General features: G+C 43.2%; 1 protein-coding gene across 1 annotated transcript in view; it reads left to right on the top strand.

Annotated features, from left to right (window-relative positions):
* Positions 1-14,266, top strand: part of LOC124718920 (carbonic anhydrase 1-like) — a 106,148-nt gene that overhangs the window by 75,989 nt on the left and 15,893 nt on the right. Inside the window, exon 5 of the mRNA XM_047244575.1 lies at positions 1,085-1,190. Coding sequence (XP_047100531.1) covers positions 1,085-1,190 — 106 coding nt within the window. The remainder of the gene's footprint in view (positions 1-1,084; positions 1,191-14,266) is intronic.

Genomic DNA, 14,266 nt, shown 5'->3' with positions numbered 1-14,266 from the left:
ATTTGAAATTATGTAAATGCTAGGAACATAACAGTGCTTAAACGACAAATAAACATTGGTTGTATGAAATAATGAATCAATAGTTACACTGAGTGGAAAATTAAAATTGCAGTGACAATTGCTTATGTACATAGTCCAGTGTGTATCAGGTCAATTACTAAAGATGTGTACAGCATTTTTCATTACCTCGCTCAATCTCTTTCATTACAAAACTCATTTACTTAATAATAAATAATTTTGGTTTGCAATTTAATCATCCTAGCACACTATCCATTGGACATAAATGTTATAAAATGTATTTAACCACTGTACACAAGCATGCCATTTGAAAAGGTCAGTATTTGTTGACTACACGCAATAAGAAATGTAAATATATGAGTGTTCTTCATCTCCCTGTGTGTGTGTGTGTGTGTGTGTGTGTGTGTGTGTGTGTGTGTGTGTGTGTGTGTGTGTAGCATATTTTTTATTAAAGGAACGATAGGGAAGGGTAATAGCATGTTTATTCCACAGTGGTGTCGTAGGCATCGTTGGACGCGCATTGAAGAATGTTGAATGTGGGATGACTAGCTGCCAGGGAGTGGGTATAAAGAAGAGACAAAGGGGGTCTAATTCATATTTTTTTATGAAAGGAACGATAGGGAAGGGGAATAGCATGTTTATTCCACAGTGGCGTCATAGGCATCGTGGGATGCGCGTTGTAGAATATTGAGTGTGGGGTGACTAGCTGTCAGGGAGTTGGTATAAGGAAGAGGCAAAGGAGGTCTATTTGTTCAGATGATTGAGTTTTTGGTTTAGTGGGTATTTGGAGGGGATAATGGGAGAGCAGGAGGCAGTATTCTGATGATCAACTGTTGGGATGTTATTCTACTATTTTACCTGTTAGTGTTAGTGGCTACACCAACACACTTGTCTGTGATGGATGAAACAGAAGTAGCTCTGAGACACACACGTGCACGCACACACACACACACACACACACACACACACACACACACACACACACACTTGTACTCTCCTCCAGTGTATCGCATTTCACCGACGTCCCTCTGCTGACTCGAGCTCTTTAGTTTTTCCTCATTTTCAGCTCCACGATGGAGATGCACATGGTGTTCTACAAGGACGAGTACGGAAACCCATCCAACGCCGCCAAATATAGCGACGGATTTGCTGTGCTGTCGGTCCTCTTAGATGTAAGATTTCACCACTGCATGTTTTATCATCTGCTTTATATATACCTACAACATCTACAGGGCTATTACAAATGATTGAAGCGATTTCATAAATTCACTGTAGCTCCATTCATTGACATATGGTCACGACACACTACAGATATGTAGAAAAACTCATAAAGTTTTGTTCGGCTGAAGCCGCACTTCAGGTTTCTGCCGTCAGAGCGCTCGAGAGCGCAGTGAGACAAAATGGCGACAGGAGCCGAGAAAGCGTATGTCGTGCTTGAAATGCATTCACATCAGTCAGTCATAACAGTGCAACGACACTTCAGGACGAAGTTCAACAAATATCCACCAACTGCTAACTCCATTCGGCGATGGTATGCGCAGTTTAAAGCTTCTGGATGCCTCTGTAAGGGGAAATCAACGGGTCGGCCTGCAGTGAGCGAAGAAACGGTTGAACGCGTGCGGGCAAGTTTCATGCGTAGCCCGCGGAAAATTGGCTCATGCCACAACTGGAGACCGACAGCGCCGACTTCATCTTTCAACAGGATGGTGCTCCACCGCACTTCCATCATGATGTTCGGCATTTCTTAAACAGGAGATTGGAAAACCGATGGATCGGTCGTGGTGGAGATCACGATCAGCAATTCATGTCATGGGCTCCACGCTCTCCCGACTTAACCCCATGCGATTTCTTTCTGTGGGGTTATGTGAAAGATTCAGTGTTGAAACCTCCTCTACCAAGAAACGTGCCAGAACTCCGAGCTCACATCAACGACGCTTTCGAACTCATTGATGGGGACATGCTGCGCCGAGTGTGGGAGGAACTTGATTATCGGCTTGATGTCTGCCAAATCACTAAAGGGGCACATATCGAACAGTTGTGAATGCCTAAAAAAACTTTTTGAGTTTTTGTATGTGTGTGCAAAGCATTGTGAAAATATCTCAAATAATAAAGTTATTGTAGAGCTGTGAAATCGCTTCAATCATTTGGAATAACCATGTATGTGAGAAAATAATGTGGCATGGCACAGGTTCCTTATTGGGTGTGTGTAATTTCTCCAATGATTACCAGTGATTAGATTCCATCCCTGTTCTGCGAATTTGGAAAGTTCATCAAATACCTGTCAATGGCTTCATTTTCTATGCATCGAACTGGAAGTGTTTTGCCCAGATTTACGTCATGTGAGAGTATCTGATAGTCAGAAGGTGTCAAGGCCAGTAAAGAGAAGAATGAAGATTATAATTTAATGTGCTGTCGACAGTACTGTTATTACAGATCGACTGAAGACTGATTTGAGGTACCTCCCGGTGCTAGTCTTCACTCTGCATAACTATTGGAACCAGCTTCCATTGGAACCTGTTTAGTTTACCGAAGCCCTGGTCTCCCTCTACAATTATACACCCCTTACTCCTCCCACCCACTGTTTCTCTTAGTTGCAATTTCTTCGATATTACACTAAACAGATGTACTAAACACTTACACTGATCAGCCAGAACATTATGACCACCGATTTACTATCGATATAAATCTGTCCAGGTACAGCAGCGTCACCCGGCGAGGAATGACTAACAGACACATGCTCCGTGCATGTAGTATCAGTGAGTGGGCTGTCCACGTGTAGAAAGAGGAAGGCACGCAATCTACCCGAGTTTAACCGAGGGCACAAAGAATTCGGAAACTGGATGACGTATCTGGTTCGAGGAGTGCTGTGGTGAGTGTCTTCAACACGTGACGAAACCAAGGTGAAAGCACGTCCACGTGTCATCAGGCTGGAAAGCCACACCTCGTTACATATGTCAGATTTTGTAGGCTGGGCAGACTAGTAAAACAGGACAGGCGGCGAACTGGGGCAGAACCAACAGCAGTCTTCAATGTTGGGCAGTGTACAGTTGTGTCAGAACACACATTGCTCTGAACACCCCTAAATATGTGCCTCCACAGCTGGTGACCTGCGCAAGTGCCAATGTCAATACTATGACATCAGCAACTGCGACTGAAATGGGCACGTGACCATCAGCACAGGACGCTGGCGCAGTGACTGAGTGTTGCACGGTCTGATACTTTCTTAATAATGCCGATGGCAAGCAACGAAGCCGTCACCTTGTAGAGTGACACCTACTCATCACCAGTACTGTGGGATAAAGACAAGCTGCCGGCGGCTCCATTATGCTCTGGGGTCCAATGGAGCTCATGCAAGGCATTATGAAGGCCAAGAAGTATCTTACACAGGTTGCACCCCTTCATGTCGATCATGTTTCCCAATGGCAGTGGCATTTTTCAAGAAGATAATGCTCCATGTCACGAAGCCAGCAGTGTGGTGGAGTTGTTCAGCGAACACAGTGGCGAGTTCCAATTAATGTGCTGCCTCCCTTCCCCCCCAACTCGCTAGATCTGAACCCGATCAAACACATCTGGGATGTGATTCAACCTGGCATCGGAGCTTATTGACCCTCTCCCCCTAGAATTTACAGGAATTATGTGACTTGTATGTGCAGGTGTGGTGCTAACTCCCCCCAGTGACCTGTCAGAACACCACTGCTTCCATGCCATGACTCGTCGCCGATGTTATCCATGCGAAAGGCTGAGATACTGGCTCCTAGGTAGAGGTGGTCGCAATGTTCTGGCTGATAGGTGTATGTAAACTCATTACTGCTGTTACCAGAATGAAAAATGCTCCTATCATAGCACGAAAAAGAGCGAATATGTCCTGGGCACAGTTAGAGACTTACAAGAAGGAAACTAGCTTTTCGACTTACCTGATAGTTTCAAAGACATTTAAATCAAAACATCTTGACATATGCGCGCTTTTTTTACTTGTTAGCATTACTTCCACCTTCAGAAACTTTATCCCTCCAGAAAAAGTTTCTTAGCTATTACATGTGTGGTCTTCAGCCATTTGATGTTACATAACGTTTACCATGGCTGGTCGATCTTCCTGATTTTGGGAGCAGATTCAGGGACTTTAGCTCATAAATTGCAAAATACAGGTGCGCCAACACCATGCAACTAAGAGAACTCACTGCGCTGGAGAAGTAGGGTTAATTCGTAAAAATGAGCTAAACCGTCAAGATGTTCTCATTAAAATGTCTTTGAAGCTCGCAGGTAAGTCGAAAAGCTATTTCCTTTCTTTTACATCTCTAACTCTGCTCAGGACATATTCGCCTTTTTTGTGCAATGAAAGGAACATTTTTCATTCTGGTTCCCAACTTAATCTGTACCATAATTTTGACGTTACACCACCATAGCTTAGCAACTGGTATAGATTTTTCTTGACAAGGGCAACAACTGATCAGGTATAGGTATTTTTATTGTCTCTATTTATTTATTTACACGTCAAGTTCTGTAGGACCAAATAAAGGAGCAAATCTCCAACGTCGTGAAACATGTTGGTAAATGAAATTACAACATAATAGTAATAACAGATAAAAATAAATGTTTATGAACCCAAAACAAGTCAGTCCATAAGTTTAATTAACGCAATCAACAATACAATAAGAATCACCTTAATTTTTCAAGGAACTCCTCGACAGAATAGAAGGAGTGACCCATGAGGAAACTCTTCCGTTTCGATTTGAAAGCGCCTGGATTACTGCTACGATTTTTGAATTCTACGGGTAGCTTATTGAAAATGGATGCAGCACTATACTGCACACCTTTTTGCACGAGAGTTAAGGAAGTCCGATTCAGATGCAGGTTTCATTTCTGTCGAGTATTAACCAAGTGAAAGCTGCTTATTCTTGGGAATAAGCTAATATTGTTAACAAGAAATGACAGTAAGGAATATACATTTTGAGACGCTAATGTCAAAATATCCAGACTCGTGAACAGGGGCCGACAAGAGGTTCGTGAACTTACACCACTTATTGCCCGAACTGCCCATTTCTGAGCCAAAAATATCCTTTTAGAATGGGAAGAGTTACCCCACAATGTAATATCATACGACATAAGCGAATGAAAATAAGCAAAGTAAACTAATTTTCGTGTTGGACGATCACTCACTTCTGATACCATTCGAATAGTAAAAATGGCAGTACTAAGTCTATGAACAAGATCTTGAATGTGGGCTTTTCACGATAGCATACTATCTATGTGAAACCTGTTCACATAGATTGTGAACTGTTCAGTTTCACAAATCATTTGCCTGTTCTGCGAAATTTGTCAGATTTTGTTGAATTGTGTATTAGAAACTGTAAAAACTGAGTCTTACTGTGATTTAGCGTTAATTTATTTTCTACAAGCCATGAACTAAGGTCATGTACTGCACTATTTGAAACTGAGCCAATGTTGCACACAACATCCTTTACTACCAAACTAGTGTCATCAGCAAACAGAAATATTTTAGAGTTACCCGTAAAACTAGAGGGCATATCATTTATATAAATAAGGAACAGGAATGGCTCTCCTCACTTGACAGGACCCCACATCACAGCCATTATCAACATTGTGAATAATGACCTTTTGTTGCCTGTTGCAAAAGTAAGAGATGAACCAATTGTAAGCTACTCCCCGTATTCTGCAATGGTCCAACTTCTGGAGCAATATTTTGTGATCAACACAATCAAATGCCTTAGTTAAATCAAAAAAAATGTCAAGCGTTCGAAACCTTTAGTTTAGCCCATCCAGTACCTCACAGAGAAAAGAGAATATACCATTTTCAGTTATTAAACGACTCCTAAAGCCGAACTGTACATTTGATAGCAAATAGTGTGATATTAAATGATCAATTATCCTTACATACACAGCCTTTTCAGTACCTTTCGCATGGACCAATAACAATAAATTCTTAACTACTTGTTTTGGTACTGCAGTATCTGTCAGCTTCTTCAGAAGTCGATATCGCATACGACATTCCTAGGATGTTTATAAGTGCATATTGCAGACAACTTCGAACAAAATTTGAATGTAGCTTCGTAAAAGTTCCGTGATCAAACGATTTGAGTTGGCGAATACAGTTTATCCTCACTAGACAGTATATATTATCATTATACATGACGTGAAAAGGGTTTCGTTGGGTGCGGTGGCCGAGCGGTTCTAGGCGCTTCAGTCACCAACCGCGCGGCTGCTTGAGTCGCAGTTTGGAATCCTACCTCGGGCATGGGTGTGTGTGATGTCCTTAGGTTAGGTAGGTTTAAATACACTCCTGGAAATGGAAAAAAGAACACATTGACACCGGTGTGTCAGACCCACCATACTTGCTCCGGACACTGCGAGAGGGCTGTACAAGCAATGATCACACGCACGGCACAGCGGACACACCAGGAACCGCGGTGTTGGCCGTCGAATGGCGCTAGCTGCGCACCATTTGTGCACCGCCGCCGTCAGTGTCAGCCAGTTTGCCGTGGCATACGGAGCTCCATCGCAGTCTTTAACACTGGTAGCATGCCGCGACAGCGTGGACGTGAACCGTATGTGCAGTTGACGGACTTTGAGCGAGGGCGTATAGTGGGCATGCGGGAGGCCGGGTGGACGTACCGCCGATTTGCTCAACACGTGTGGCGTGAGGTCTCCACAGTACATCGATGTTGTCGCCAGTGGTCGGCGGAAGGTGCACGTGCCCGTCGACCTGGGACAGGACCGCAGCGACGCAAGGATGCACGCCAAGACCGTAGGATCCTACGCAGTGCCGTAGGGGACCGCACCGCCTCTTCCCAGCAAATTAGGGACACTGTTGCTCCTGGGGTATCGGCGAGGACCATTCGCAACCGTCTCCATGAAGCTGGGCTACGGTCCCGCACACCGTTAGGCCGTCTTCCGCTCACGCCCCAACATCGTGCAGCCCGCCTCCAGTGGTGTCGCGACAGGCGTGAATGGAGGGATGAATGGAGACGTGTCGTCTTCAGCGATGAGAGTCGCTTCTGCCTTGGTGCCAATGATGGTCGTATGCGTGTTTGGCGCCGTGCAGGTGAGCGCCACAATCAGGACTGCATACGACCGAGGCACACAGGGCCAACACCCGGCAACATGGTGTGGGGAGCGATCTCCTACACTGGCCGTACACCACTGGTGATCGTCGAGGGGACACTGAATAGTGCACAGTACATCCAAACCGTCATCGAACCCATCGTTCTACCATTCCTAGACCGGCAAGGGAACTTGCTGTTCCAATAGGACAATGCACGTCCGCATGTATCCCGTGCCACCCAACGTGCTCTAGAAGGTGTAAGTCAACTACCCTGGCCAGCAAGATCTCCGGATCTGTCCCGCATTGAGCATGTTTGGGACTGGATGAAGCGTCGTCTCACGCGGTCTGCACGTCCAGCACGAACGCTGGTCCAACTGAGGCGCCAGGTGGAAATGGCATGGCAAGCCGTTCCACAGGACTACATCCAGCATCTCTACGATCGTCTCCATGGGAGAATAGCAGCCTGCATTGCTGCGAAAGGTGGATGTACACTGTACTAGTGCTGACATTGTGCATGCTCTGTTGCCTGTGTCTATGTGCCTGTGGTTCTGTCAGTTTGATCATGTGATGTATCTGACCCCAGGAATGTGTCAATAAAGTTTCCCCTTCCTGGGACAATGAATTCACGGTGTTCTTATTTCAATTTCCAGGAGTGTAGTTCTAGGTCTAGGGGGCTGATGACCTAAGCAGTTCGGTCGCATAGTTCTTAGAGACATTTATTGAATTTTACATAAACGGCCGTATCTTTAAATTGCGTTGACATAGAAGCTCACTTTTTTACGCCACCAAGGGACCGTATACCGCAGGAAGTGCGATACATTTCCGCTTATTATGTCTTCCCGTACGCGAGGTAAGCGGGCTTTAAGGGTTGGGTAGACAGATAGACGGTGAAGAAAGTGAGACTACTAGGATTCCATTTTTACCGATTTAGGTGACGAAATCCTAACAACGAAAATAGCTACGACGGTTAGAAACTGAGGATGAGGGCCGCATAAATAATTCCCCCTACTCTTTATTCTAAATGTTCTAGTTGCAGTCGATACTTCAGCATATTAATCGTAGCTACGCTTTCCATATAAATTGTGTTTACAGGAATGCAAATAAAATCCATTTGCCTCTACACGTGGTAATTCAGACCCCAGTATTAATGTCACCGCGTTTTAGAAGTGCGAGCATTCCCATTGCTAGCTAGCGTAAGAAACACTTCGGCTAATGAAAGTTTTTTGGCTGTGGCGAGTCTAATGGAAATTCGAAACGTTGTAGAATACGTTTGGCAGCTATGTCGCCGTTTATTTCCTGAGGTGGTGCAGAATTGTCCTACTAAATTTACTCGCTACTAACAGTATTTTGTTATTTCGATAAAAATCCCGAATGACTGTCACGTAAGCGGTGACATAAAGGTAGAAAATTCATGTTTTCGAGTCCAGAAATCTCAACGCAACAGAAACTGCAGATCATTTTGCCATTTTCATTGCGAAATTGCCGAGTTATTCTTATCTGCGGTAATAATAGAGGGCTGTTTGCCTGGGTTGTCTGTTAGCGTAGTGAAAGGTGTTTGCTACTACAAGGGAGGTGTGGTTTGTTTTTGGTTCTAATCTCCATTGAGGTAGATAGACTATCAGTTAAGCAATTTTAAGAAACTTTCGCGCCCCCAATACGTTTTATTGCTACCTTTATTCTGTACTGGCGCCCTGTAGATATCAATATGAAACTCTTGTAGAATTTCATACTTGTTACTGCCTACATTTTCCGCTTCTGTCAATAATTGAATTTAAGTGTGACACTGAATGCTTTTTAACTGAATTTCGTTATAAATCTTCACGCATTGCTATATTTACACACTTTCATGGTGGGTCAACATCGGTAATCCAGTATGACTGGTCTGAATGTTGCCACAGACCGTTTCGCCGCCGAATGCGCTTAATATTTTGCTATTTCTTAACGATCTGGGGTACTTAGTGAAACAGTTTTGTTATCTCGATAAGCTAAAATTAATTTTTATTACTACAGTTCATACTAATTAGCGTTTCTTCTTTCATTTATATCTTATATTTATGTGTTGTGTTTAACACACTAATCAGTGTTCGTATAGTCTTACACATGGTTGGAAACAGTCTGACGAAGTTCGGATAGTTTTTCAATTTCACGCCCGTGCATAGTATGTTGGTAGCACTTCGTCGCCTTGCCTGTTATGCTGTGTAGCAGACTTTAAAGCTGTGCGAATCAGCATAACGAAAAGGCGATGGGTCTCGCTTGTTTGGGCACGACTGTACATGATTAGCATTTCACTCACGTCGGTTCAGAATGTGTCCTGTTGAATAGTACGCACATTGTCCGCCATGGGCTCTGATAATTCGTTCCGTGCATGATGGCATCGGTGTGAATGAGATGTAAATTGCGTCCTGTGGTATAGCAATCACTGCTGCATTCAGCTGGTTCCAAAGTTCATCTGTAGTGGTTGACATTGAGCGCTGCACCCGTAATTTCACCAAATCCCACACATTCTCCAGTGGTGACAAGTCTGCTGATCTGGCGGGCCAGCGTAGAAGGCTGACATCCTGTGACACTAAGAACACGTGTGTTGGTACAGCAACATGTGGTGGCGTCTTGGTTGTTGTGCAAAAAGGCTATGGCTACAGGTCGCAGGATGTCATTTACTGGTCACAGTGCCCTGGACACGCACCAACTGCGATTTGTGTTTGTAACCAAATTTCTAAAATCATTGGGGGAAGTGGCAACAAATCGACTATTCACGTTGGTGTGTAGAATATATGAGTCTGGCGATATACCATCTGACTTTCGGAAAAGCATCATCCACACAATTCCGAAGACGGCAAGAGCTGACAAGTGCGAGAATTATCGCACAATCAGCTTAACAGCTCATGCATCGAAGCTGCTTACAAGAATAATATACAGAAGAATGGAAAAGAAAATTGAGAATGCGCTAGGTGACGATCAGTTTGGCTTTAGGAAAAGTAAAGGGACGAGAGAGGCAATTCTGACGTTACGGCTAATAATGGAAGCAAGGCTAAAGAAAAATCAAGACACTTTCATAGGATTTGTCGACCTGGAAAAAGCGTTCGACAATATAAAATGGTGCAAGCTGTTCGAGATTCTGAAAAAAGTAGGGGTAAGCTATAGGGAGAGACGGGTCATATACAATATGTACAACAACCTAGAGGGAATAATAAGAGTGGACGATCAAGAACGAAGTGCTCGTATTAAGAAGGGTGTAAGACAAGGCTGTAGCCTTTCGCCCCTACTCTTCAATCTGTACATCGAGGAAGCAATGATGGAAATAAAAGAAATGTTCAGGAGTGGAATTAAAATACAAGGTGAAAGGATATCGATGATACGATTCGCCGATGACATTGCTATCCTGAGTGAAAGTGAAGAAGAATTAAATGATCTGCTGAACGGAATGAACAGCCTAATGAGTACACTGTATGGTTTGAGAGTAAATCGGAGAAAGACGAAGGTAATGAGAAGTAGTAGAAATGAGAACAGCGAGAAACTTAACATCAGGATTGATGGTAACGAAGTCAATGCAGTTAAGGAATTCTGCTACCTAGGCAGTAAAATAACCAATGACGGACGGAGCATGGAGGACATCAAAAGCAGACTCGTTATGGCAAAAAAGGCATTTCTGGCCAAGAGAAGTCTACTAATATCAAATACCGACCTTAATTTGAGGAAGAAATTTCTGAGGTTGTACGTCTGGAGTACAGCATTGTATGGTAGTGAAACATGGACTGTGGGAAAAACGGAACAGAAGAGCATCGAAGCATTTGAGATGTGGTGCTATAGAGGAATGTTGAAAATTAGGTGGACTGATAAGGTAAGGAATGAGGATGTTCTACGCAGAATCGGAGAAGAAAGGAATATGTGGAAAACACTGATAAGAAGAAGGGACAGGATGATAGGACATGTGCTAAGACATGATGGAATGACTTCCATGGTACTAGAGGGAGCTGTAGAGGGCAAAAACTATAGAGGAAGAAGGAGACTGGAATACGTCAAGCAAATAATTGAGGACGTAGGTTGCAAGTGCTACTCTGAGATGAAGTGGTTAGCACAGGAAAGGAATTCATGGCGGGCCGCATCAAACCAGTCAGTAGACTGATGACCAAAAAAAAAAAAATCATTGAGTTGGGGCTGCATGTCTTGTGCGGATGCAGTCGCTGTGATGCTGCTCCCCCTGTCTGTGGTGAACCAGAATACGACCATCTTATTTAACGAAATCGTCTATCGAAATGATTGGGATTGATTTGAAATTTCGTTAAAGAAGAATAATAAAATTTATCTGTTGTTTTTAAGTTAATTTTCTTTCGTGCGAACTTTGTTGTAGAACCACTCTCTTATTTTCGTGTGGTAATAAAAAATTTTTACTTACTTAATTATTACGTACATTTAAAGAAAAAATAATATTTACGTGAACTCATATGAACTGGTTAAGAATATTAGGTTGAGAATTGGGTCCTTTAAATCATTCGGCCTTGGCATACACTTTCCTGATGCAGTGGATTTTTTGTTAAATATTTTTACTGAATTTTATCCCGGCACTAGCCATAGAACACAAGATTACCTCTATTAGCAGAAAATGTTTTAATTATTGCCAAGCCGACATTTATCACTGATCAAACCTACTTCATTACACATTTAAGATATTTTGAAAGAACCAAACTGTTTAAATTTCAATGTTAACTAACATTAGCTATCCGCTTACGAATGCACAAACGTATAATTAATTCAAATTTTATCAGCCACAGGATCACTGAAAAAGAAGAACAATTTCTTAATTCACCATTGATTTTTATGCATCTGTTCCCGATTTACAGGTTTGCTATTGTTGGTCGCGGCACAGCCCAGCAACACCGCTAAAAAATGCTGAAAAATTCTTAAAGAAATTTTATAGATGACGTGGGCAAGCTAATTTACATAAATAATTCACACTTTTGATAAACTCTAATATATTTAGATCAAACAACAATACAACTCACATTAATTCGTAACGCATCGTCTAATGGCGGCTAAGTCCAGACAGAGACAAAAGAAGTCTACCCATTCGTAAAAAACTCTTTCACAGTGTCCTACCGCAATGACTTCTGAACAGAGAAGACCAAAGAATACATAATGCATTGTGCTTAAATAGTATTGCTGACTATTAACATTTCTTTGCAAATTGACGATATTATTCTCTTCTGACAACATTTTATATATATCTCTGCTATCGCAAATACTGACACATTTTACAATCACATAATAAATACAGAAAAATTCCTATCCTAAATACAGAGAAATATTACAACAAAAAATATAAGGAGAATAACAAATGTCTTTTACACCACATTCAGTAATATTTTTTGTTCAATAATTACGATATATACAACTTGCCCAGAGCGGCGTATATGGTACAAATAAACTCTTGTTTAATAATGTGAGTTTGCCAGGGAACGTTACAATGTCTTGTGCGGATGCAGTCGCTGTGATGCTGCTCCCCCTGTCTGTGGTGAACCAGAATACGACCATCTTTTTCAAAGAAACGGAATCTGGATTAGTCTGAAAACTCTATCCGACGTTATTCCTATCCCCAGTGAGGTCGTTCCATACACCATTGCCGTCTAGCATCTTTCGGCACATTCGTCACTGACAGGCGGGGAAATGGACGACGCACACGTAAGCCATGCCATTGTAAAAGGCGACGGATTTTCATCCGTGATGCACCAGGGCCGAGGAGGATGCAGATCTGTTCTGCAACGTCATTGGGATGAAAAGTCGGTCTATTTGAGTGTGTGTGTGGGGTGGGTGGGGGGGGGGGGGGCGGCGGGGATCAGGGTGGTGCGACTTGACCCATCTTGCCGTGTCCTATGGGCTCCCATGAACCATTTTGCACACACCTGTTGCACTGCCGAAACACTACGTCCCACATGAGCAGCAATTTCCCAGTGTACCGGATGGATGGGACTGATAACCCAGCAGTTTAGTCCCTTCACTCCCCAAACCAACCAACCAACCAACCAATTGGATGTATGCATCACATTCTCTCATGCCAATAATGCACCCTCTTTCAAACTCACTGATTTGACAGTACGGTTCAAGCATACGTCCGCAAGGCATCCTGCATGCCTGCTGAACTCACACTGATCCATTACCTTCGGTTTACAGTGATAATTTGAGCCGTAGGCACATTTTACCGGTAGGTGGTGTTGCGTCGCGATATCGATGTTGATCCTGAACCAGCAGGCTGACATAGTTCAAATGCTAATCATTTCTACAGAATGTACTATTGTACATGTCCTGTGATTATGAAGTGCAGTCTCTGGTCGTTCAAGGTGTTCTGTTTTTTTCCTGAACATGAGTATATTTGTATTGTGTTCGCTGCTATTATAGTTCCCAAAATCAGTTGCATGAATATGCAATCTGATCAAATAGACAAATGTAATGTATTGCGAATACATAGAAAGAAGGATCCTTTATTGTATGATTATATGATAGCGGAACAAACACTGGTAGCAGTTACTTCTGTAAAATATCTGGGAGTATGCGTGCGGAACGATTTGAAGTGGAATGATCATATAAAATTAATTGTTGGTAAGGCGGGTACCAGGTTGAGATTCATTGGGAGAGTCAGAAAATGTAGTCCATCAACAAAGGAGGTGGCTTACAAAACACTCGTTCGACCTATACTTGAGTATTGCTCATCAGTGTGGGATCCGTACCAGATCGGGTTGACGGAGGAGATAGAGAAGATGCAAAGAAGAACGGCGCGTTTCGTCACAGGGTTATTTGGTAACCGTGATAGCGTTACGGAGATGTTTAACAAACTCAAGTGGCAGACTCTGCAAGAGAGGCGCTCTGCATCGCGGTATAGCTTGCTCGCCACGTTTCGAGAGGGTGCGTTTCTGGATGAGGTATCGAATATATTGCTTCCCCCTACTTATACCTCCCGAGGAGATCACGAATGTAAAATTAGAGAGATTAGAGCGCGCAAGGAGGCTTTCAGACAGTCGTTCTTCCCGCGAACCATACGCGACTGGAACAGGAAAGGCAGGTAATGACAGTGGCACGTAAAGTGCCCTCCGCCACACACCGTTGGGTGGCTTGCGGAGTATAAATGTAGATATAGATGTACCCGGACAGCTATGAGTGGACATTAATTTCGGTTTGTCCATCTTTCGCTGGGGATGC

Source organism: Schistocerca piceifrons, chromosome 10, assembly GCF_021461385.2.
Source record: "Schistocerca piceifrons isolate TAMUIC-IGC-003096 chromosome 10, iqSchPice1.1, whole genome shotgun sequence".
Taxonomy (NCBI): Eukaryota; Metazoa; Arthropoda; class Insecta; order Orthoptera; family Acrididae; genus Schistocerca; species Schistocerca piceifrons.
The sequence above is the reverse complement of the archived record's forward strand: the minus strand, read 5'-3'. Positions and strand labels throughout refer to the sequence as shown.